We start from the raw sequence: 26,420 nt of genomic DNA, 5'->3' as shown, positions 1-26,420 counted from the left end.
GCAGGTGGAGGGTGAGGTGACAGAAATGTCTGGACCCTTACTGTCGGCTTGGAGCTGGCTCATCTCAGAGCTGGAGGAAGGGCGGGAGTGGCCAGCAGCAAGCAGAGCCCACCTTCCCCATCCACCTGGCTTGTCTACCCGCTGCTTCAACCTGGCACCTCCCCCATGTCCACCAAGCAGACAGGCAACAGAACTGAGATTTATACTTACAGGAAGGTGAATTTGGAGGTGGCAGAGTCCACCAGGCCGCTGCCCCAGGTGCTGTCCAGCAGGTGCCATCTCCCCTCCAGGTACACAGCATTCCAGGCATGGTCAAACTCCCCCGAGAAGCTCTGTCCTGTCTGGTAGCCAAAGCCCTTGGAGTAGCCAGGCACGGTCATGCACTGCACTCCAGCGATCCTGAGGGTGGGACAGGGGGTCTGAGAGGTGGGCTCCTGCTGGCGCTGCCCCTCCCCCACAAGTCTGTCTGTCCACAGCCCCAGGCCTCAGACATATCTGCTGTCCGTCAGTTCCCTGCTCCCCCCCTTCCTTTTCCCTGCCTTTCACAAGCCACATACAGATGGCCTGAGGGCTTTTATTTCCAGGGCTGGGGGATAGGGGGACACAGGGTCGGTGGGTCCTACCTGCACAGACTGGCTTTAGTCCCTACTGCCTGTGCATCCCTAAAGACTCCTGAAACATCCTTCCCTGGACTGAACCTGCCTGGTGCTTCACCTGCAGCTCTTCCGGAGGACAGTGGGTGCAATGGTGAGGGTCACCCCAAGAACATGGAAACCCAGGAAATGACGATGTTCTTGAAGAACCAGAGGCTCTAAACAGGTGACTGAGGAGCTGGTCTAGGTGACCAGTATCAGGGAGGGGTGCTGGATGTGAGAGTACAGAAGAAAGCGGACACTGCCCTAGGACACCTGTGTGGGGACACCTGGGGTGGGGCAGCCAGTGTCTCCAGCCCTGACTGGGAGAGGACCGGCCCGTTGCTAAGATTACTCAGGGCTGACTGCCAGGGCCACTGCGGTGCATTAAGCTCATTTGATGACTGATTGCCCTGGCCGCAGTTTCAGAGTCCCCTGTGGATGTCCTTTGGGGGTGAAAATGTTGACTGCTCACTCAACCTGAGCTTTCCACTCTCCTGAGAGTGTGTTCCCCCAGAGCTCACAACCTAGGTGGCACCACTTTTTGTGGCCTGGACAGTGGGGGGATGGATGCTGGTCACCTGTGGGGACCACAGAAATCATGCAGGCTACAACCTGGGCATTTACAGCTGAAACCCTGAGGCACCACCCCAAGGCCAAAGCAAGAGCCCTGAGAGTCCCTCCATGACCAGCTGGACTTCCTCTTCAGTGGCCCTGCCCACTGCATGGCAGTTACCAGTGTAGACCGCTACTCTGACCCCGGGGACACCCTGTGCTAGCTCTCCTGGGGGCCTTTGTGTGAATTAGAGAAAGGTGCTCCTTCTTCATGACCCTTTTCCTTCACTTGTGGCAGATGGGTATAATAAACACACAGTGCATGCTATCCAGGACGTTCATGGTGGCCCCTCAAATGTAGCTCCTTTGAGTATCATGCAAGGTACCCGCTGAGTCTGCACTCCCCTCATATGAAGCAATTCTGTACTGTGGGTGTGGATCAGGCCCGGTGGTCCCTGGTGGCCAGGGCCAGGGTCCTTCTGCAGACCAGGCCTGCAGGCTCAGGGGCCTTCCAAAAGAGGGCCACGCAGCCTCTCCAGGTAACCAGCAGGGGGAATGGTTCTGCATTCATCACAGGAACGGGAATTTTTCCCTCTAAAAATATATGTTTGATTAGCAATTCGAATATTGGGGGCACCTGGGTGGCTCAGCTGGTTAAGCGCGGAGTCTTGGTTTTGGCTCAGGTCATGATCTCGGGGTTTGTGAGTTTGAGCCCAGCATCAGGCTCTGTGCTGACAGTGGGGAGCCTGCTTGGGATTTTTTTCTCTCTCCCTCTCTCTCTCTGCCCCTGCCCTGCTCATGTTCTCTCTCTCTCTCTAAAAAAAAACCAAAAAACAAAAAAAATAACCAAAAAACCCCCAAAAAACCCCACATCAGAATATTGGATGAAATATTATGTATCTAAATGTTACTTGTCATTTGTTGAGAAAGTCTGTGAAGCCGACATGGGGAACCTGCGCGTTTCCACCTCCCACCCTGCCAAGGTGCTGCTTTGCCTGCACATGACAACCGCTGCTCCCATGTCTGCTTGAGCTTTCCTCCTCTGCAGGGGGCAGGCCTGCCCTTCTGCCTGCGGCCTCACAGAAGCGGGTCCAGGCCTCCCAGGCTGTCTAAGAAATGCCACACGAGCAGAGCAGCGAAGCCCTCTGGGAAGGGTTTCAGGAGCACGTGGGGGAATGGGAGCAGGGAGCAAGAGGGACTGGATCCTGATGTCAGGTTTTCCTGCTGGTAAAAGCCAAAACCCACTCCTGGAGCAGAAGGGTGGCCCTGGGGCAGGAGGCACAGGAGGCAGCTGCGGGTGGAGGAGGAGCGGAGGAGCCCCCAGGAGGAGAGAAAGTGCTTCTGGAGAGCCCCCTGCCTCGTTAGCTGCAGGAGGAGAAGGGGGGGTGCCTCTCTGGGGTGGGGGGATCTGAACATGTTTAAGGTCTTAGAGAAAATGCGCAGCACAGAGGGGTAGGGGGGAAACCAAGGCCAGAGGGTGGGATGGAGGTGCGCATTGGCAGGGGGAGGGGGTGCTTTCCTAGAGGGTGGGGTTCCATCTATTCAGAGAGAGTGCGAAACGTGAGGGAAGACACGCCCCAGACAATGTTAATTGACAAATGCCTATAAAACTCTGCCATCAGCGCAAGGCCTGAGCGTGCGCGTGTGCACGTGTGGGTGCGTGTGCGTGCGTGTGTAGGGGGAGAAGCGGCGGAGGAGGGCAGAGCGAGCCGCGGCTGTCTTTACCTGGTCTCCTAGTAATGCGATTAGGGGTGATTGTAATTTTCTATTTCAAACTTCTCTATATCTACTAAATTTTCAGTAATGATTATGTGTTACTTTTAGAATTGGAAAAAATCCATAAATACTACTTGAAATTGCATTCTTCAGTGAGTTATTTTCCTTTCTTGCCCAGAAACGTCCGTGCGCGCTCACTTGCAGGAAGGAGCATGTGGAGGGATACGTGGAGCCCTGGGAACAGTCCTGCGCAGGGGTAAGTTGACTGAGGCGGGCTGTACACTCTGGACAAGCCACCCACTGGGGCCCGGTCTCGCCCCAGAGCCCCCTGCAGTCCAGGAAGGAAGCTGAGCACTGAACGTCCACACGGCCCCCACGTGTTACAGGGCAACGGCCCAGGTGCCGCTGCCGGCAGTGTGGCCCACTGGAATTCAGCCTGAATGCCCTCCCAGAAGAAGCGTGTCCCAGGCAGTGGACCTGCGGGTACCCTCCCACTGAGGGGTGGAGATAGGATTTGAGACCCAAGTCGGGGAGGAGCAGTGGGCTCAGTCCCAAGCCTGCGAAGGGCGGAAGGAGGCAGAACTGGGTGGCAGGATGGGTGGGCTCTGGGCTGAGCCAGGGGATCAGGGCTCCGTCTCAGCTGTACGGTCGCCTCCAGTGTGACCTTGCCAGGCCCATCACGGGCAAAAAGAAAGGTTGGCATGAACTGATCTCTAGGGGCTAATTCTCCTGTGACAGACTGAACAGAAACTGGGAAGGCCATGGGGAATGCCTGGGGCAGAACAAAGAGGAAAAAATAAACTCAGCTGTAGGCTTATGCCATGCTTAACTATGATAGGAGGATATTTTGTTACCTGGCAGCAATATGCAAGATGAATTGGACAAAGAAGTCATAAGGCGTTACTGTTAATAATCCATAATTCTCATGCAAAATAGTGGAACTAGTCATTCCAGCTGCTGGGTGCTAGTCAGGATGACCCACGGCCATTTCATGTTACCAGAAGATCACTGGCTGTGTACACTATGTGAAAAGCACTGTACCAGGCACCAGGGAATAATATCATATCTCATAGCATGATAAATACTATAGCGTAATAAAATATTGTAAAAGTAAAGTTCACTGGCTGCCCGAGATGCGCTCATAGTTGTAAGGGGAGCAGATATGTGCACCATCACTAAAATGCCAGTGATGAACACAGCCCTTTTAGGGGACCAAAGGAAGAGGAATTCGCTAGAAAGATCTAGAAGAGCATTGAAGAAGGGACAGAAATGTTTCCACCTCCTACTACTGAGATCTGACCAGCCATCTTAGAGACCAAAATAGCATCCCACGACATCTACCTAATAACCTCAGGCTGCAGAATCTTGGGTTTTCCTTTTGACCGTTAAAAAAAATTTTTTTAATGTTTATTTATTTCTGAGACAGAGACAGAGCATGAGTGGGGGAGGGGCAGAGAGAGAGGGAGACAAAGAATCCCAAGCAGGCTCCAGGCTCTGAGCTGTCAGCACAGAGCCCGACGCGGGGCTCAAACTCACAAACCGTGAGATCATGACCTGAGCCGAAGTCGGTCGCTCAACCGAGCCACCCAGGCGCCCCTTGACCGTTTTTAAAACACCAACACTAGTGGTATCGATTGAGGATGTGGTAGAACCAGCCTGTGACTGTTATTTTATACAGACATGGTCAGGGTCCTGCCATGAAAACCATAAATGCTGTGTTAGCCACACCACTGCCAGGCCCCCAGCAGGGTGGCTGCCCCGTCTGGGGTGGGCAATGTGCCCTGTGGGCATCAGGCTCTGACCATAGCGGACTCCCCCAACTCTGATCACCTCTCTAAGGTGTGTGAATCATGTGGAAAGTAAGAGAGGGAGGGAGGGAGGGATGTTGCCAAGGGAGAGGTAATGAAGCATGCTTTCTTTTTTGTATCTTGAGGAAAATATCATGATTTTTAATGCTAATTTTTTATTGGAAATGTAGTTTCACTAACCTTAAGCCTAATGGTCACTTTAAGTGGACAAGCATATGCGAAGTAGAAGTTTTAGGCCCTTGTTGTCCCTGAAACATTGGTCCTCAAGAAAGTTAATATTGATGCAATCAAGGTAGTTTAGAATCTACCAAAAACAGTTTGTGATTTCTCTCCTGCAGCAGGACAATCATAACCATGGCTTATGTTTCACAGTTTATATAGTTGATTTCTTGTAAATTCAACAGTGTCTCTATTTCTGCTATACGGTCCCCTTTGCCTTTTCTGGCACCAGCCTTTATGGTGAGGTCAGTAACTATAACCACAGTAATAAGTCTCATGCTGAGACCCTGCGAAGGGCCTTGTGGGGTGTGATCTCAGGGGCCTCCTCTCTGACACGTGAGGAGTCAGCAGAACAGAGAAGGAAGCCGACTTGCCTGGGGACACACAGCCAACTAGTGGCCAGAGCCGCACCAGGACTCAGTTGTCCTGCTGCACATAGTTCCGGAGGATTTGTATTGTAGCAGCCGTTTTGATTGCCAAGGTTTGTTTTAATTTATAAATGTATGGTTGGGGCACTGAGCAAAATTAAAGGATGGTTTGTTCTGGTGATGTCATCCATGTCTGCGAATGCTATCCTTTGGCGTATCTATAAGGCCGAGGGAATTCAGATGTCCCTTTCAGAGGCTTTTTATGACAAAGTCAGATCTGGGGATAACTTAAGGTTATGCAGGGTATCTGCCTCTTCTAGGAGGCTGAGATGGTCCATCCCCAGCCTTTTGGGGCCTTTGGAACCAAGTGTTGTGCTGGGATCGTCTGGGACATCGTGCTGAGCAGAAGTGTGCCTCTGCTCTTGTTCTCAGGGAACAGCTGAAGGATGGATGCAAAACAGGCTGACATCTGATTGGTGACAATCAGTCTCCACAATATCAAAGCCTCAAATTGTAATAGGCTCCTTGCTTTACCAAAAGTCTCTAGAAAATCTGCTATAGCTGATGGCGCTAGAGCCGTGATAACAAGGGGAGGGGCTGTACTGGAGGCTGACTTGGTGGCAGGAATCTGGGGAATTGAGCTTGGCCCCTGCAAGGAAGTTAAGCAGAATTCATGAAGGCTGTGGGGAATTGAGGCATAAGAAAGGACATTAATGCTGGATGATGGGAAATCAGAAAGAAACCAGACCAGCAGTTACAAGCAATAGCACTAACAAAAAAACCCCAAAAAACAACTCCCATCAGTTACTCAGGAAAGACGATGAGGAAGTGAAGGATGTTGCAAAAATATCTGAGTTCCCCACCAAATTACTTTATTAAATCAGTCTTTAATGAGGCCGTTGCAGGGAGGCAGAATGGACTGGCAGAAGTAATGATGGCCGCGTGGGTACTACTCTTGCTAAGAGGCCACCCTGACAACTGAGCCGGGATAAATCAGCAAGTGTGGATTACATGTCTTCTGTTATTAAGGACTCCGCTAATGAATTTACCAAACCTTCGGCAATTATTTGGAAGGTCGGGGAATTAGGAAAGTGATGCATGGCCGAGGTTACTGATGTTTAAAGCAAAAGTTAAAGGGACCCAGGGAACCGTGAGCTACGATTAAACGTCTGAGCAATGTGCAGAGTTTTCCACATGCTAACTGCCAGGCTGGAACTTAGCTTTAAATGCTGTAAAATGTTGGGATGTTTTAATGAGCAGCTGCAGGCCAGAATAGGGCCATTGTTAAGCATCCGGACCAGGCCAAAAAGCTGACAGGTTCACTCAAGGCAAGTGTCAATTTTCTGAGTCTATGTGTGTCTGTAGGAAAGTTCCACAGAGCAACAACACTCCCATACTCAAGAAAGACAGGCAAGGTTGAAAAAACAACCCGTATGTCAGGTGAGCAAACTCTAAAATGCGTGTTCTCATCTAGCCCTACAGAACTGCCGATAGGCAATACAGTCCCCATGTACAGATGAGAAAATTGAGGCTCTGAGAGGTTCAGTGCCTTTCCAAAACACACAGAACTAACAAGTGGTAAATCAAGAACTGGAAATTAAGGACTGGTAAACTGCGGACTGCAAAAGTCTTTCTGGCTTTAAATCTGGCACCCTTTCTGTACCATGCTGGAAAGCTTGTGGTGGATAAAGAAGGATACACTATATGACTTAAAAGTCCTGAGTGCTTTCAAGTTGGCAAACTAAGATGAAAATTACACTCTGAAAGATGCCAGGGACAAATAGAGCTGAAAACAGTCTAAGGGCTATTCCGTTATTTAAAAAGAGAATAAGGCCCATTTCATACAACTGCACTCGGAATATCTTGTCATTTCCTGTCATTGAGGACCTACGGTGTGAAGGATTCTGAGTGGGTGTTCATAGGGGAAGCAGAAATAATGAGCAGCTAAAGACACATAAAAGATGTATTAGACCTATAAGACATATAAGAAAAGATGAGCACAGGGAACACATCTGTGCTAGAACAAAGTCTGGAAAGGAATGTGGCAATGTGAAGTGTTCTCTCTAAATGGTCAGAGTAACTGATTTTCTTCTTTTTTCTTTGCATTTTAAAAGTCATCTATCATTAACAAGTTTTTTTTTTTTAATTTGGAAAAATTACTAAATAGAAGCATAAGGCAAGACGGGAGCTTGTGTATAAAGTGTGCTGATGACATCAAGGGAGGGAAAAGGAGGGGGCCATCCTGGAAGGAGCATGAGAGACGGGAGCAGAGCGAGCTTGAGGACACGGAAGTGCAGGCAGTGTCACAGGTGCAGGGCTGGAAGGGTGCCGGAGGTCAGATTTTAGAGGACTTTACAGGACAGCATGAGTCAGTAGTCCTGTTCGGGAAGTCAGGGCCTAGGGAGTCTGGGCAGAGGGTCAGTGAGGGTCCCGGTTCCTGGAGGGGCCCGCCGGCACGTTAGGGTGTCCAGGTCTGGAGTGGGGGCAAAAATGTGAGGGGTCGGAAGGACCGGTCCGGCGGACTGGATGGGCTGCAGAGGGGTTGCATCCTCTGTACCAGGACCTGCCCTGGCTGCCTCTGGGACTGTGGTCTCAGGGGTAGGGCTTGGAGGTGGGGGGAGTGAAGAGTGGGGAATAGGCAGGAGGCCTAGAGCCACACGGGGGCAGGCACATGTCTATGCCTGGTGGTGGTGTTGCAGGGTGGGAACCCGACAGCTGGGTGCTAGGCCGGGAATGGGCTATGTGTGCAGCGAGGACAGAATACAAATGCCCACCTGTGGACTCTTAAGTGTCTGTTGCTGCGCTTGGTTTGATGATGAACTGCCACCTGAGTCCTGGTGGGCTGATATCTGGGTGCCCGAGGGGCCCCTTTCCCCAGAGGCCTGTGGAGACGGTGGGCAGAGCCTGTCCATCTCCCTGGGGAGGAGGCCAGGGCTGCCTGGTTGTGTCCTGTGGAACACCGCAGACCTTGGAGACTGGGCACAGGAGGCTGTGGGGTCGGCGGGGCTCCCCCAGCCTGGAGCCTGTCTCGAGGTCACCTAGAAGCAGCAACAGTATCTCCGAACACAAGTGGTTTCCTTACCAGCTACTCGCCTGCTGTCACCCACCTGGGCAGCGTGACCAGGTGCGTGTTCCCAGAGCAATGAAAGTGGAGCCCAAAGGCTCCAGGAGAAAAGCTGCTTCCTAGTTATTCAGCTTCTCCAACTGACAGATCTTTTCAGGTAGGAGATCTTTTGTTTCCCCCAAGAGAGGGCCCCTGTGCCAGCCCTGAGGACAGCTTTCACAGTCCCCTTGGTGTCAGCAGCCATTGTCCTCCTGTTCCCGGACCTGCCATTCTTCTAACCTTCAGCTGCACAGAGATCGGAGAAGGTGGGAAAAGGGCCTTTTATAACCAAATTATCTCAGTGCATTCATCTGCCATTATGTTAATGCATCGTGAAGCCCGGCAGATGGTACAAAGTCAATTATGCTGGTGTTAAAAAGGGAGAAATTGACCTTTTCAGGACTCACTTGGATTCCAGAGCAGAGTTTGCAAACTCAGATTTCAGGCCTGGCATGTGGGTGAAGGTGCTTGGTGCTTCGGAAGGGGAGAAGGGATGGGTCAGGATGGTCAGCCCAGGGCTCCCTGCCTTTTGCTGGACCCCTCTCGTACCTGCACATCTTCTCAAAGAGTCCAGCGTAGCCGTCACAATTGGTCTTCTGGGTCCGCAGGATGTCAGTGGGCTTGAAGGCCTGGCGGTCCTTCTCCTGGGCAGCCTCAATGTCATACTCTGGAGGGCAGAGGAGGCTGTGAGAAACAGGTCCTGGGAGGCAACCAAGGTTGGTGCAGAGGAGAAGGGGGCGGGGAGTCCATGGCTTGTGGCCCCACCCTCACCCTCGGCTGTGCTTTCAGCACCATTTGGGTGGACCTCTCTCAGGTCGGGGAGAAACTGCTGTGGGCTGAAGGGAACCCATGTCCAGCCAGGGCCAACTCTCGGAAACATCACTGTGGCGAGAAAAGTGCAGTGGCTAGAGGAAGAACAAGGCATTGGCAGAGGAGGCTGCTGACTGGTTCCTTCGGCCTCCAGGGAGAGCCTGGGAGGGAAGGAGACCAAGATAGCACTAGAGGTGGGGGCTCTGCCCTCCCTTCCCACCCCCACCATGCAGGTCTGCAAGCAGTTTATCCCTGTTGCAGCCACCACCCCCCCCCCCCCAGGGCTTCACACTGACCCACAGGGGGCACTCCGAGCTACCGCCAAACAGCTTGTCATTCACTAACAGCCTAAGGCCAGCGGTGAGGCCCTGAGGCAGGAATCGTTGTGGCCACTAAGGGCACAAAGGGAACACATGTAAGGGTGGCAGGCAGTAAATGAAGTCCTACCTAATGTTCTGTTTCTGATTCTGCCCTCTCAAGACCCAGGCTGAACTGAGCTGCTGGGCTTGGGGTGGGAGGAAATGGCCTCTCAGGCCCTATGGTCAAGATATCCTACCTGTGTCAAGTGAGTTCATGCTGTAAGTGGCATCCCTCACTGCTGCTCTGGGAGGACAAAGGAAAGGCCCAATGGCAGCAGATCAGGAGAGCCCCGCTTGTTATGTCACAAGGAAAACACTGGAAGTCCACCCCACCACCTGGCTCTTCCATCGACTGCAAGGGGCTGCATCCAGCATCCCCCTAGCAACCACCTGTGGGGCTTGGCATGAGCTGGTCAGACCCCCAAGGCTGTCCTGTGCAGAGCTGGGGACAGCTGCACGGGCCCAGGTGCCCTGAGCTTGCTTGGAGGTGGGGTGAGGACTGGTGGCTGAGGTCACCGGTGTGAGATCAGTGAGCAGGGGGAGGAGAGCCTACTTTTCCTGGCACTGGTACTTGAAGAAACCTTTGGTGTGGCGATAACTTCTCCAATAGTTATGAATCTGCCCCATCCTTCTTGGAGATGACCTTCTGTCCTGGGTTCTCAGGTCTGTGGAGCAGGTGTACCGGGAAGCCAGGACTGAGGGAATACTGCCGCTGAGTGAAGGGACCTTAGCTCTGGTCACGGGCTGTGGGCAGATGACCACGTGGGACCCCCCCCCCCCCGCCACTAAACAACCCTTCATGGAGACTGTTAGCACATGTTGAGTTTTACCCTCCTTCATTAGTCTTTGGTGGTTCAACCTAGCCATCTGGGAACCCTTCTCCTCCACCGTCCATCTCTTTCCCTACACACTGCTGGTCAAGGGAATCCCAGAGAGGCTCCCTTGGGAACAGGGTCCTTCAGGGAATGGCGTCAAAGGAGTCCTAGAGCCAGTGGCACCACAGGTGGGCCTACCTATGTGGTGGCAGATCCAGATCCAGATCACGCGGACCCTCTCCAGGTCACTGTGGGCCTCCTGGAGCAGGTCGCTCACCAGCTCGTCCAGGCCACTCTTGACTGTCACCTGGGGAGTGGGAGGGGTATGCTATGTCATATGTCAGACCCTGGATGAGGGCTGTGAGAGCCCAGTGCCCTGACACCTGCAGCTGGTGCTGCTTTTCTTCCAGGCAGAGGAGGAGGAAAGAGCCGGAAGCACAAAGGCTAGGCTGAGGGCAACCTTTGGTAGGGGGCTGTACATATCAGGTAGGGCTGACCAGCTGAGTCACTGGCCCTACAGCTACACATCTTTTCACTGCAGACCCTGAGGCCAGCCAGGTGGGCAGACATCTGGGCAGCTGTAGCAGCCCCTACTCATGATCTGTACCACCCAAAGCATCTACAGACTTAACACAATCCCTATAAAATTCCAAAGGTCTTTTTTGCAGAAATGGAAAGCCCATCCTCAAATTCATATGGAATTGCAAGGGACCCAGAATAGTCAAAACAATTTTGAAAAAAAAAAAGTTGGAGGACTCATATTCCTGGATTTCAAAATTTACTACAAAACTACAGTAATCAAAATAGTGTGATACTGACATAAGGATCATATAGGCCAATGGCATAGAATTGAGAGTCTAGAAATTAACTCATACACCTATGGCTAACTGACTTTTCTGACAAGGATGCCAAGTCCATTCAGTGGGGAAAGAATAGTCTCCTTAACAAATGGTGCTTGACAACCGGATATCCACATGCAAAAGGATGAAGTTGGCTCCCTACTTCATACCGTATATAAAAATTAACTCAAAAAAGATCAATCACTTAAAAGAACTTAAATGATAAAACTCTTAGAAGTAAACACAGGAGACGGGCGCCTGGGTGGTTCAGTTGGTTGAGTATCCGACTTTGGCTCGGGTCATGATCTCATGGTTTGTGAGTTCGAGCCCCACGTCAGGCTCTGTGCTGACAGCTCAGAGCCTGGAGCCTGCTTGGGATTCTGTGCCTCCCTCTCTCTCTGCCCCTCCCTTGCACATGCTCTGTCTCTCTCTGTCTCAAAAATAAATAAAACATTAAAAAAAATTTTTTTAAAGTAAACACAGGAGTAAATCATCATGACTTTGGATTTGGCAACAGATTCTTAGGTATGATACCAAAGATACAAGGTAAAAAAGAAAAAATAGATTAATTGGGCTTCATAACAATAAAAATCTTGTGGGCATCAAAGGACATTATTAAGACAGTGAAAAGACAACTGACAGAATGGGAGGAAGTATTCGCAAATCATGTATCTGATAAGGGTGTAGAATCCAGAATATGTAAGAGAACTTCCACAACTCGACAACAAAAAGACAACCTAATTTTAAAATGGGTAGACTGGAATACACACTTCTCCAAAGATACGTAAACGGCCGATGAAAAGCTGCTCCACATCGTTAGACACCAGGGCAATGCAGATCACAACCACAGGACACCACAACCACTAGGATGGCTGTTGTCATCAAAAAGATCTCCAAGATGTGGAGAAATCAGAATCCTTGTGCATGGCTCATGGGAATGTACAACAGTGCAGCTGCTGTGGAGGACGGTTTGGGGGGGTTCCTCAATAAGCTAAACAGAATTAATCATACGATCCAGTAATTCTACTCCGAGGTATACACCCCAAAGATCTGGAGACAGATACTCAAACAGAGACTTGTTCAAACTCCGTTCATGACCACATTATTCACAACAGACAAAAGGTAGAAACAATCCAAGTGTCCATCACAGATGAATGGGTAAACAAATGTGGCATATATCTGTACCATGAAATATTATTCATCCATCAAAAGCAGTGAAGTTCTGACACCTGCTACAGTGTGGACCGACCTTGAAAACATGATGCTGGGTAAGCCAGACACAACAGGACATGTACGTATGATTCCACTTAAATGGAATCGAGAGTGAAAAAGTTCATAGAGACAGTAAGTGCTGTAGAAGTTACCAGGGAGAATGGGGAGGGATTGCTTCATGGGTACAGAGTTTTTGTTTGGGTGATTCGGAAACAGATGGTGGTGATAGTTGTACAATACTGTGAATGCAATCAATGCTGCTGAGTTGTACACTTAAAAATGATTAAAAGGGCAAATTTTATTATATTACCACAACTGAAAAAAAAAAGAACAAATTAGGTCAAGGTTTAGAGTTGTGGGAAAGGCAGCCCTGACTATGTTCAGTCTTTATAGAGAACCTGGGGCAACCCAGTGCTTAATTCTACAATAGCTGCCCACACCTCTGCCAGCCCCCATCTTAAGCTCTCTGAGCGTCTGGATCCTTTTCGCCACTCACATCCGAACCCCAGGATCCACTGTCTGACGACAAGGAGATGTCTGGACCCCTCTTCTGCCTCCCACCTGCCCAGCTGCTGCCCGCCTCCTTTTGTTCGATGTCCAGCTCCAACTCCACAGTCCTGGTCTCTGTTGCTCTCCCCGGGCCAAGGACAGCACTGGACACATTGCAGGGCCTGCACACCAGCCTGGCTGATTCCTGACTTAAAACCCTGTGGCTTCTGGTCCTTTGGTCCCCTCTACCTGGGCCCGGCTGGCTCTGGACACACACTGCTCTGTGGCTGAGTCTCTGGCCTCAGCTGCGCTCCTGGCACTGCTCTCCAAGCAGGACTGGCAGCCTGTCCCATCCCTCCGGGTGGCCATTACCACACAGCCCACCCTCCTCAGACTCTGGCACTGCACCCCCTTCTCTCCTCAGAGACAGCCTGGCCTCAGACTCGACAAGGCCCAGGCAGGACTTCTGCATAATGAGCCCTCCTCCTGCTCAGCCATGCCTCCTGTCTTTGCAGGACTTGCTCTTCCTCAGGCAGTGCCCCTGCTCATCTGTGTCCTCACCTTCTCCCTTCCAGTCTTGGCTGCCCTATCCCCTCCTGTCTGTACCCCTCCCTATATCTCTTTCTCAGGACTGCCTACACCTAGCCTTCCCCTCTTTGCCAGGCTCCTGTGGGGTCTTCACCCCCCCAAACCCCCGCTTTGCTCCTTGGCCTGCCAGAGTCCGACTGAGGCTCCAACCCTCCCCTCTGGGAGTAGGAAGCACTTCAGTATTGAAGTGGCAGAAATGAGTCTGTCCTAACCTCACTTGACCAGACTGCGCACTATTGACCATCCCTGACCTCAGGGAACTCTCCCTGCACCTTCCAGAACATCGATCCTTCTTGATCTTGCCTCGGCCTCAGGTGGCTCCGGGCCCTTTGGACCTCCTGCCCTGTCCTCCCCAAGATGACAGCCACCCTGTGGCTTCAGCTCTTAGCTAAATCTGATGGTTCCTGAATCAGTGTTTCTGGCCCAGACCTCTCCAGGCTGGATACAGCTCCAGGCTTGGACACCCAGCCACCTCCACTGGCTGTTCCAGATACTGGAGCCCACTGCCCCTAAACGATCTCATCATCCCCTGAGACTGCTTCTTGTAGTGAGGAGCTGGCTGTCCCATTCTCCCTCCGTCATCCAGTCTGCAGCCTGTGAGCCCCCTGCCTTTTCCCTCCCTCACACACATCCACTGCCTTGCACACACTGGGATAGAGTCCTCCCTCTGTCCCCAGCTCAGTGTTGACCTTTCTGCTCCTCTCTGTTCTCAGTGTTCCCACTTAATCCAGGTCATGCCTGCTCCTGCTGGGACAGCTGATGGCTCCCCACTGATGGCCCTGCCTCTAACCTGACTCTGGATCCATGCCCCTATCCATCCACTCATTGGTTAGCAAACAAGGTTCCTGAGTACCTGCTATGTGCCAGCCACAGGGTGGTCTTTTTGGCTGTAGATGATCTCCCTGCTTACTGGCCTATGATGGCTTACTTCTGACATCAGCAATGGGTCCAGCTCCTTGGCCCTTCCAATCAGGCAGCACCTGGCTCCCAGGACTCTAGTTGTCTCTAGTGGTTCTGCTTTTGTAGCTGCCCCTCCCCAACCCCACCCCAGAAGAGCCTAGACCCAGACGTGTGAGAGCTTGGCAGCCCGTGTGCTCCAGGGGTGAGCAAGGCTGTGGTTGCAGTGGGTGCTGGCCAGCTGCACCCATGGCCCTCCCTCATCCTCTTGCCACCTTTCTTCGTGGGGCCGGGCGTGGCCTGGCTCAGCAGCAGCAATGCCCAAATGGGCAATGGCAGGCGGTCAGCATAGGGCCGGCCAGAGGGGCCTGCCAGTGGGGTGCCTGCGGGGTGTGTGGCCTGGGGTGGGAGCATCAGGACCGTGGGTGGCATTGGGGGGGATAGAATGGTCTTCCATCCTGAGCAGGGACCTGGTGACTTGGCCTTCTTCTCTCCATCCATGTGATGTGAGAAGGCACTCTGGGCCATCTATCCAAGGGACTCTGGATGCATTTAGGAGGGGCTTGAGCAGAGACTTCATTACTCTGACTCGGGAAACTCCGAGCCACCTTATGCAGAGAGGCCTGCTCTCTTACCTGTGAGGCATACGTGTCCAGTTTCTCAAACTCCTGCAGGTCCAGGGGCATGGATTTCAGGCTGGACCGATCCCAGGGGTAAACTGGAAACACAGGGAGGCTCAGTCAGCCACTGAGGCCTGCTGGTGAGTGCTGCCCGGCCCATGCCTCTCTGTCGTTTTGAAGTGCTGTGATTGCCCGACCTTCAGCATGATTCCCAGAACCTGGAAAACTGCTCCCAAGACCTGTATCTCCTAGAGGGGTTCCTTGGTCAAATTGGTTTGTGAACTATGGCAACTTCTCTAGTTCGTCTGGAGAGTCACGGGGAACATGAGCCTATTTGCAGACCCTGGGAAGTCAGCAGTAAAGAGACTGGTTTCACCTCAATTAACTCAGCAGTGCCCAGGCAGATTAATGATGGAGTCCCCTTCTCCCCACCGTTTAGTTTTCTGCAGATTTCCTGCTAACTTTTCCAGGAATGAGTGCTCTGTGGGAAGTGTCCAGGCAATGCGGCCAGCCCCTGACAGGCTCAAGAAAGGAGGGTCTGTACTCTAGTTATGACGCCCAGGGTGGAGGGTGCTCTGGGTATGGAAGGAGGGTGTGCTGGAGCCAGGCTCTGTAGGCTTCTGTAGGGTGAGGCGTGTTTGGCACCCAGACAGGCTTCCTCCCTTGCCCACAGTCAGCCATAGACTGGAGCACCCCAAGAAAGCCAAGTGTGTTGTAGCAACAGGTGCCCCAGGTATTGCGGAGGCGGGGGGCTCTGAGGGAGGCCGGGCCCCAGAATCACTCCTTTGTGCCAGCCTTTCTTATAGGAAGCCGGGCACACCAGTCGTCAGACCAGCCACGGATGGGCAGCAAATCCCTGTCTCAGACCAAAAGAGAGCCTGGGCTCCGGCAAGGTCCTCCCATTATTCAAGGCTGACCAAGTCAGGCAAGCTGGGTGGGAGGCCAGGGGTTAGGTGAGGAGGGTGGGGCCAAAGGGCCACTGATCCCCTAACTCAGTGATAACCCCACTCCCCTGTGGGGGTGCTGGTGGGGCCCCAGGGCACGGCAGCCAGCCTGGGAAGAGCAGAGTGACATGGGGAAGCAGCCGGTGGGGGCTGCATGAAGCCTAGGTTCTAGTGGGGGCCTGACCTTCACGACCTCCACTGTGCTAGGGGTTGCTGGACTCAGCCGCCAGGCATGAGGTGCACAATCTATGGGGCAGCTGGGAGAGTGAACGAGACGGTGGATCACGCTGTAAGGTCAGTGCCGCTTTGCTCCCTGGGAGGGTGTAGGGTAGGGGTCCTCTGTGGGCAAGTACAAGGGTAGAGGTGTGAAGCGTCCGTGCCCGGTGTGGGGGCTGCAGCTGCGTTTGCCCAGACATCCCTCGAGGTCTGTGAGAGACCCAGGCCTTGGTGCTACAGACCCAAGAGATGTGGCGGGAGAGTGAGAGTAGGGAGGGGGCGGCCCACCAGCTCCGGCCCGAGCTCCTGCGAGATCCTCTCTGGGCCAGCATTGGCTGAGACACAGTGCCAGCTGGTTAGGGAGCTGACCAATTTCCAGCCACAGAGGAGAACCCAGCCTCTAGTCAGCTGTCAGGCGCAGGCCATGTGGGTCCGTCCTCATTTCCCCACTACTCTAACCTCCCTTCCTTTTGAGAACGAGGCCTTCTTTCTTTGCAGCCCAACTGGGTCTGGCACATTCCCCAAGGCCACTTTGTTCTGCTTTCTTGCTTCCTGCTGACACTCTGCAGCAGCCCCTAGAGGGGTTTGGTCCCTTTGACCCTAGGCCTCTGACTGGGTCCTCACCATGTCCCGTGCTATGACACATCCAGGACCTGAGGACTGTTCCTCTCTGAAGAGGAGGCAGACCGTGTGGGGGGCAGGCAGGCTATGTAAACCCTACCCCAAGGCTGTGGTGTCACCACCAACCTAGTATTTTCTTTCTTCGTTTTTCTACTTCTTTTATAAGGACCAAGATATTTCCTGGACCCTCCATAATCCTTGTGTCCTGTACAGCCTTACACTGGGGCTCCCTGAAAGCCCAGCACCACTGTGGGTCACTCCTCTGGTGCTGGTACTGGGATCGCTTGTCTCTCATCACTTAGATCCCTGTCAGCCCCTGTCCTGTGTGGTCTGAGTGCAGCCCTTGTCCAGCCAGCCTCTCAGAAGGGGGTGGGGACCCGCAGCAGGTCCTCAGTGCCTTTTCCCTCTGCAGAATCTGGCTCTTGCCATTCTCTGACAAGGGCTAGCAGGGTGACCTAAGTGGATATGAAGTGGACTTACATTTAACAAATTTCTGCTTGGTATAACTCTGCAAACGAGGTCTCCCCCGCCCCCATTGAGAAGGATGACATTTCTAAAATGGGACTGAAAACCCTATTACTAGTTTTACCCTTTCTTGGTTCCATTTTACAATATCTCAACATTAAAAATACCCACAATGATTTATGCCTCATTACATTTACCTTCTGAAGAGATTATATAAGATCTAAATATGATTTTGCATAAATACATTTAAAATACCAGTGGCATTAACTAAATTATTCTAACTTTAAAGCAAAACAATGGGAAGAAGTGCCAAGCTCTCCCAAACCTTAGATGCCATCTGGTCTATGGAGAAGAAAACTGAGGCCCCAGGAAGGTGAGGGAGGGACAAAAATAGGACTCAAAGCCAGGCCATCGATCACCCCATTCAGGGTTCTACCCTCTGTCCCATTCTACTTATTCATATGCCTCCTACCTTACACAGGTTTGGCATTCCATTTAAAGTTAACACAGTTCTGAATTCTGTGTTTAATATGTTTTCTGTAATGGGCTGCCTTGTTATTGGGGTTTATGCTTCAGCTTTGGGCTCATATGGTGTGTGAGCTTTTCATTACTCTGCCTATGTCCATGGCAGACCTTGCTAATCAATCATGATACTCCTCCCCACCCTGAGCCCAGAGGTAGCCCCAGACTCTCACATAGGACCCAGAGAGCCATTTCCAATTGACTGGAGACTGGCCCATGGGGCTAAACCAGTTCACCATCTCACAGAACGGCCCTGGAGAAGGCCCTGCAACTTACCATGGGCATCTTTTGCTCCAGGCTGCCGGGGTCTTGTGTTTCCATTTTTATCACCTTGTAAACCTGCAATATCCCAAAGGTCAGAAGTTGAGACACCTCAGAAGTCAAAACGCAAGCACAGACGATTCTCTTTGTGGTGGTCCTGGCTTCTGACCCCTCCTCTTCTATGTCTGTGCCCCGCCTTCTTGCTCCCATATCCACCCACCGTCTATTACTGCTGGAATTGTTCTGGACTTCCTGCTGAGGCGGAGGAAGGACTGACAACCAGGGAGGGAATGACAACAAAGAGAACCGCAGTCTGTAAGCAAAGGGAGAATTTACCCCGACATCAAAACTTTGTGTTTCTCAGTGGGTCCACCTACAGCCTAGAGCTCCTGCCTTCCTCTGGATTCCCCTGCCATCTTGGAACACAGCTGGGGATGCCAACAGCACCAGTGAATTCATTGCCACATAAGAACTGACCACGGGAAGAAATGAATGTGGGTGAGGGAAAGGCAGTTTCTATGGAGCCGAAGCCCAGAAAAGTCAAGCAATTATTAAATTATTCCTCAGGAAGGTTCAAGGGCAACCAAATCCTATCAATCCAGGACCCATTAATGCAGAATGGTTACCAATAGTTATTAGACTCCTGGGAAACAGGAAAGGAGCTGCTGATTTGAAACCAGGTCAGGAAGATATGGGTCCCTGATGGAGCCAGGGGGAGCTGAGGAGGCAGGTTGTTTTATGCCCTTGAAGCCCACCAAAGGCTATAAATATAACAATGGAAGGTTGCAAATGTATAGAGGCTCTGACAAAGAGTTGTCCTTGTGTTTCTTGCACCTACATTTTATTTCCATCTCCATTCTTTGATAGGGTAATGAGGGTTCAACGTAGTAGCTAGCATTTATTGTGCACTTACTATGCCTGCCTTGTGCTTTATATTGACAGTCTCATTTAACTTCACAACAGTCCTATGAAGGAAGCTGAATTATTTTCCTCCTCTTATAGATGAGGAATTTGACTCCACAAGAGAGGTTAAGTTACTTGCCCAAGGTAAGAGCTGAGATCTGAACCCAGCCTGTCCGCTCTATACCTGACTGCCCTTCTGAGACCCGGACCTCTGAGGGCTACAGGACAAGGCAGGTGGGAGGGCCTGCCTTGCTCAGGCATGGACACGGAGAGAACCTGAGCCCTGGATGCTCTGTAGACTTCATTCCTTGGCCAGCATTTCCCCAGGCCCCTGTAGCTATAAGGTAGACAGATGCCCAGAGAGGGCCAAGAAGGGAGTGGAAAAGACATCACGGGTCTGACCCCATGCACCTTGCACTGAAGGCAGCCAAACGTGGTGGCTAAGAGCACAGGTCTCAGTCAGACCTGGTTTTGACCCACTTCCTAGCTAGTCCCTTCGCAGTTATTTCACCTCTCTGGGTCTCACTTTGGTGATTTAAAAAGTGAGGCATCTATCAAAGGGTTAAAAAGTTAATGAATGTAAAATGCTTACCACTGTGTATGCCACTTTTTAGGCAGACAATAAATGGTATCTAATAACAACACTCTTGTGATGAAATTCATCTTTAGCGAAGTGCTTTGTGTTACCCACACCTAAGTGCACAGACACAAGAACAGTGGGTGTTAGATATGGAGAAGGGAGTCCCTAGAATGAAGCTGTCATGCCTCTGCCTCTTTCCAGTGTGTAGGCCTAGGTTACTCCTCTCCTGCCCCCACAAGATGCCCAGGTTGGACTCTGGCCCATTAAGTGACTGTCACTCCTCCCTCCAGCCCTCCACACATGAGCAGCCCTGTACGTACGTACATTTAGCCAAGGAGAACTTCTTGAGCAGCTGGGGCATGGCATCTCGAGGGTGGACCTCCACAGTCAGCTGTGTCCCTGCAAAGGAATGGGAGGTGACATTCTCAGCCAGATGCTGCTAGCAAAGGGTGCAATGTCCCATGACAGATGTTTGAACAACAAAACACAATTGGTTTTAAGCTTTCTTCTGAATATACAAGTAATTCTTGTTTAAAGAAATGAAAAACAAAATACAAGCAGACAGTTTCCAAACCCAGGCAAGATGAAATAAGAACACTACCTTGTCTTTTCCAGTGAATACAACTATAAACCTTGGAAAGAATGCACGGAGCAACTATTTGAGGACTCTGTAGTCCTCTGTAAATCATATAAGGCAAGTCAGGGAATAAGATTAGCATTTAAAGCATCACTAAATTTTCAGTGAGTTTACTATTCCCTTTCCCATATGGTATTACTTAGACTTGACTCACAGGCAGCCCCAAACCCAGAAGTGCACAGTGGGTACAGGGAAATGGTGCTCCAAGAGAAGCTCTTTCTTCCAGCTTGTGAAGTAAGAAGGGAAACCTTTAAGAGTCAGAGAGCATGGGGGAAATCCCCTGTTGGACCTCCCCCATCCCTTTTTTCTATTATCTCCCCATTCAGCCTCTAGGAAAGTCTGTTGGTAGGGGTGTAGCAGTGATTTTGTTGGTCAGCCCAAACCTTAAGCACTCGAGTCTTCGAGGGAAGCTATGATTCCCTAGAGTGTGGGAGCAAATACTCACTGTTTTTTCTCTCTCTCTGTTCCCCACTGATTGTCTCTAGATGTAGACAGAGTTGTGAGAAGTGCCTGGCAGAGTGGGGAAATTAGAGTCCAGCTTTTGTGCTGGAGAATTGAGAAGCGGGTTGTGAAGGGGTGGGAGCTCAAGAAAGCAAACCCATAGAGTTCTGGATGAACTCTTGTGGTCCCCTCTGAGCTGAGCACACATGGATCTCATCCTAAACATTATACCACAGTCTTGGAGAACTAAACTATGGTGTAGACCAATGCCTAGACTGGCCACTGGGGGTGCATGTTCTGAGAAGATCTATAGAGCATTGCAAAGGCTACAATTCAAAACTATCCAGTGTAGGAAGAACGAGGAGTTATCTCTACTTGAAAGGAAAAGATAATCAACAGATGCTAACCTCGGGATGATAAAGATTTTGGAATTATCAGACTTGCAAATAGCCATGGAAACCATGCTCTAACAAATAAGGGCAAATAGTCTTGAAATAAATGGAAAGATACCAAGAATCAGCAAAACGTCAGAAGATACAAAGAAGAAACAAAATTCTAGAGGTAAAAAATATAACAGTTTGAAAAACTATCTGGATATGCTAAATAATATATAGAGATGACAGAAGAGTCAGTGAACTTGAAGAAAGATAATATAAGAAACAGGGCAAAATAAATTGAACTTCAGAGACCTGTAGGATAATATTTTAAGGTCTAACATTCATGTTACTGAGATCCCAGAAGGAGAGGAGAAACAGTGTGGTACAGAAAAAAAAATTAAAGAAATGATGAGAAAGTAATCAATGAAACCAAAAGCTGATTCCTAGGAAAGATCAGCAAAATTGATAAGCCTGTAACGAGACTGACCAAAAAGAAAAAGAGGTAAGACACAAATCAGAAATTAAGACACCAATATCAGAAATGAAACAGGTGAGAACACTACAGATCTTGTGTGTGTTAAAAGAATAATAAGGGAATACTACCAACAACCTAATGCACATAATTCTACAACTTAGATGAAATGGATCAATTCCTTGAAAGCTACAAACTACTAAAACTCACCCAAATAGAAAACCTCAATATCTCTACATCTATTTTGAAAACTAATTGTAGTTCAAAATCTTCCAGGAACAAACAAAGGCCAGGTCCAGTTGGTTTCACCAATAAATTCTAACAAACGTTTAAAAAGAAATAAGATCAATTTTTAAATAAGATCTTTCAGAAAACAGAATAGTAAATATTTCATTACCCATTATATGAGGCCAGCATTAATCTGATACCAAAACCAGACAAAAACAGTATAAGAAAAGAATATTACAGACGAATATTTCTTATGAACACAAAAATTCTCAAAAAATATTAGAAAATTAAATCCAGCAATACAGTAAAAGAATACCATGGCACTGCAAAGCTGGTTCAATATTTGAAAACCAATTAATGCAATTTGCCATATTTGCAGACCAAAGAAGAAAAACCACATGATCATTTCAATGGGTGCAGAAAGTACATTTGACAAATTTAACATCTATTCATGATGAAACTTCTCAATAAACTAGGAATAGAAGGGAACTTCCTTAATCTGAAGAAGAGTATCTAACAAAAATCTACAGCTAACAGCATATTTAATGGTCAAAAATGGAATGCTTTCCCCCTATGACTGGAACAAGGCATGGATGTCCACTCTCACTGCTCCTAACAAACATTGCACTGGAAGTTCTACCCAGTGAAATAAAACAAGAAAAAGAATAAGAAATAAGAAAAGAAGAAAAGAAAAATAAATAAAAGTCCTATAGATTAGAAATAAATAAAACTCTCCTTATTCACAGATGACATATCTATGTGTGTAGAAAATACCAAGTAATCTACAAAGAAAGCTCCTAGAACTAGTAAGTTTAGCATGGTCACAGGATACAAGGTCAGATACAAAATCAATTCTATTTATAGTCACAATAAATGATTGGAAATTGAATTTAAAAATCAATATTTCCCATAGCTCCAAAAATTGAAATACTTAAATATAAATCTAAAAAAAAAGTGCAAGGGCTGTATGTTGAAAACCATAAAGTATGATCAAACAAATTAAAGAAGACTTGAATAAGTGGGAAGACATACCATGCTCATGAATTGAAAGACTCAATATTGTTGTCAATTCTCCCTAAATTGATCTATAGATTTAATGCAACTTCATTCAGACTCCTTAAAGGAATTTTATAGATGTTAGATATAGGCAAGATAATTCTAAAATTTAGATGGAAAGATACAGCAACTACAGTGGCCAAACCAATTTTGAAAAAAAAAAAAAGTTGGAGGAACCAGCTATTTGATTTTAAGATGTGCTATAAAGCTACAGTCATTACACAGTGTTATACTGTCAAAGGGACAGATATATAGATCAATGGAGCATAATAAATAGTTAAGAAATAGACCCACACAAATATGGCAAAGTGATTTTTTACAAAAGTGCAAAGACATTTCAATTAGAAAATGGGTAAAAGAAGAGATTACAGATGGCATATAAGCACGTCAAATGATGTTCAATATGATTAGCCATTAGGAAGATGCAAATTAAAATCACAATGAGATATCATACCTATTAGAAGAGAAGTAATAAAAAATAGTGATAATACTCTACGTTGACAAGGTTGTGGAGAAATCAGACCTCTCAGACATCGCTGGTGGGACTGTGAAGTGATACAGCAACTCTGAAAACAGTCTGTCAGGTTGTTATAAAACAAAACATATACTGAACATCTGACCCAACCACTGCACTCTTGAACATTTATCCCAGAGATATAAACACTTACGTTTGTTCATACAAAAACCTATACACAAATGTTTATAGAAGCTCTATTCATAATCACCCTAAACTGGAAACAGCTTAAATGTCCTTCAATGAGTGAATGGATAAACACCCTATGGTACATACATATCAAGGAGTACTTCTCAACAATACAAAGAAACTCTTAGGAGAGACAGGAGGATGTAACCACTGACATTCTGCACAAGAGGATTTTGGGGTGACAGAACTGCCCTGTATTCTGACTATAGTAGTCAGAATATGAGCATGCGTTCTGTATGCGTTAAAACCCACGCAAGTATATGCCAGACAATTCAATTTTAGTAATTTAAAATAAAACAAAAATAAATATAAGTACCAGTTGAGCAAACAAGCCTGAGAAGAATTAAAACAAGAACTGGATGATCCAGAACAATACAAAATGGAAATTTAAAGTCCAGAGCATGATTATAGTAAACACCTGCTTCCTTCTCGAGTCTTCACACGTCAGTGAATCTGGTCCTATGTCATCGTTTTAAGCGAGCTGGATAGTACTCTATTCTGTACATCGTTTATAATCCATATAAGCAATCCCTTTTGGTTGGTTAACTTCTCCCAAATATTTTGCTATTAGAATCAGTGATGCATGAACATTCTGATACACATCTCTTTACACACTTTTCAAATCAGTCCCTTTGAATACATTTTTAAATATGGATCTTTTGCTGTATTTTGGCAAACTTCCCATGAATGATTTTATCAGTTGATCACACCAACAGCACAAGGGAGTGTCCATTTTGCTCATTCTTACTGTGTTTGATTGCAAAATTCATCACAAAACTTCGTACTTCCAACGAGAGGTCTTTTGTTCTGCCCCTTGAATTTGGGCTATCTATAGGACTTGGTTTGTCTAGTTAGCATGGGATGTTAACAGAAGTGGTCCTGGGGAAGCTCTGAGCGTAGGTCTCAAGGAATTTTGCAGCCTCCACTCTCATCCTTGGGATTCTAGCCACAACTGCCGTGTGAATGAGCCCAGGCTAGCCTGCTGGGGGTGGAGAGACCACGTGGAACAGAGCAGAGGCATCTCAGGTGAGGCCACCCTACCCTACCTGGTCTCCAGCCAACTTACCAGCTGACCACAAATACATGAGCAAGCCGAGCCAAGACCCGTGATGAACTGGGCGTATCTCAGGCAGGAACGCACAGCCAACCTGTGAGCTGGTAAATGCTTATTATTTTAAGCCCCTGAGTTTTGGGGTGGTTTGCAATGTAAAAATAGATCACTGATATACTCACTGACGTGTGATTTTATCAATCTCTGAACTTTTATTAATGAACAATGGCATCTCTTTTTTATGCATTTAATTTTTAATGTATTTTTCATATAGTTATTTGCCATTTGAAATTCTTATTTTGTGAATTGCCTATTTTCCTAGTTGTATTATTTTTTCCTTATTAGTTTTGTAAGAGCTCTTTTTACTAACCCTTTCCCTGCTAAATGTATTGCGATGGTTTTCACAGAATGACAATACTATCTTGTATAGCTCAGAAACTTGCTCTGCATGCCAAAGAGGGTCATTCTCAAACAACTTAATAAGATACAATGTGACCTTCCCAGGTATTACTTTGAAGGGGTTAACCTTCACTTTGAGGGTAGTTTCTAGTACATTCACTGTCAAAGAAAATCAGTGTGTGACTTTATAATTAAGACTTTAAGCATTTCAGAGTTCAAAGCATAATTCAGTTCTGGTTATAGGATCGAGTGTCAATGCCAAGAGCAAACACTTCCTGTGTGTCTTCCCATGCTGCGTGAAGCACAGGCCTATTCTCCTTTGCCTTTTTACTTTTCCCATCTGAAACACTTTCGGGTGTTTTTCAAAGTGGGTGCCAAGCTGTACTTGGCTACAAGATGCTTTATAAGAAAAGGATTTGAGAAACATGTCCACTGTCTCTCTTTTTGTAGGTTGTAATGTGTAACGCTGTGAGAAGTCCTGCAGCGAAGAAGTCAGTTTGACCCAGTACTATTTTGTGAAACACAATTTGGAAAACGCTGGACTGCAACAACCTCCAGAAGCTTAAAGAAGGTGCAGAACTGAACAACTTGGTTTAGTCAACAGCAAACCTCTTCCCCCAACTTCTCACATCTAACATACAGGTGCTTCCAAACACCCCCAATTCAGCCCTGGCTCTTTGTCCAAGAATGGGTGAGCTGAGAAACTAGGTACTGGTAAAGCGGTGGTAAAGGTGGACATTGAGGTATTCTCACACCCGGATGTGGTCCTGTTCTGCAACCTCCACCTAGCACCATTTCCAATCCCTTCTCTCTTTCCTGAACTTCCTCTTTCCTCCCCCTTCTTGGACAGGGGCCCAATTTCCAATATCCTCCTGAGCCCCACTTCCTGACTCTCCTCCAAAGAGGCGCTGCTAATCAGCCCCCTGCTGAGGAAAACAGCACAGCTCCTTAGCCTTCCTGATCTGTGGGAGTGTGATACCCACTCTTGTCACACACAGGTGTGTGAGGGCATTTTCGGAGGCCTCTCTGCCCCAGAAACTGGGCCTGGGTGTGCTGTCACAGGTGAGCAGCAGTCACTGGAGAGCCCTGTGCTCCCTAAAGGAGTGAAATGGTAAGATTTTGCAGACTACTATATTCCTGTATCACATCAACTCTTAATCTAAGAAGAAAATTAATTTGACCAATTTCCAATGAATGAGAGTGGAACATCATTTGGAGCAAAATTTAAAGTAAGATCTAAAACCTAAGTATAGTCAGATACCATTACACCAATCTTAACAGTCACGACCAAACCCACAGGAGGTCCTTCCCGGGACTTCAGGTTACCTGGCTGGCTCTCTCATGGCGTCCCTCCCTGGTTCTACCAGTTGTCACCGAAATACCACTTCTGAGGCTGCAGCCCTAGCTGTCTTAGTAGCAGCATATCAGCAGTTGCTTGAGAAGTGCCTCCCAGGCCCCTGCCCCAGGTGCCACCAGCTCCGTGTCCTTTCCTCTTAAGCCCTCAGATCCGGAGA

At 48.6% G+C, this 26,420-nt stretch overlaps 1 protein-coding gene across 1 annotated transcript in view; it reads right to left on the bottom strand.

Annotated features, from left to right (window-relative positions):
* The window catches only part of KY (kyphoscoliosis peptidase), a 46,677-nt gene that overhangs the window by 9,382 nt on the left and 10,875 nt on the right, over positions 1 to 26,420 (bottom strand). Inside the window, exons 4-9 of the mRNA XM_043595345.1 lie at positions 19,867 to 19,941; positions 18,075 to 18,137; positions 15,046 to 15,128; positions 10,584 to 10,692; positions 8,951 to 9,068; positions 211 to 399 (exon numbers count right to left, since the gene is read on the bottom strand). Coding sequence (XP_043451280.1) covers positions 211 to 399; positions 8,951 to 9,068; positions 10,584 to 10,692; positions 15,046 to 15,128; positions 18,075 to 18,137; positions 19,867 to 19,941 — 637 coding nt within the window. The remainder of the gene's footprint in view (positions 1 to 210; positions 400 to 8,950; positions 9,069 to 10,583; positions 10,693 to 15,045; positions 15,129 to 18,074; positions 18,138 to 19,866; positions 19,942 to 26,420) is intronic.

This window comes from Prionailurus bengalensis, chromosome C2 (genome assembly GCF_016509475.1).
Source record: "Prionailurus bengalensis isolate Pbe53 chromosome C2, Fcat_Pben_1.1_paternal_pri, whole genome shotgun sequence".
Taxonomy (NCBI): domain Eukaryota; kingdom Metazoa; phylum Chordata; class Mammalia; order Carnivora; family Felidae; genus Prionailurus; species Prionailurus bengalensis.
Note: the sequence above shows the minus strand (reverse complement) of the source record. Positions and strands in the feature narration are given on the sequence as shown.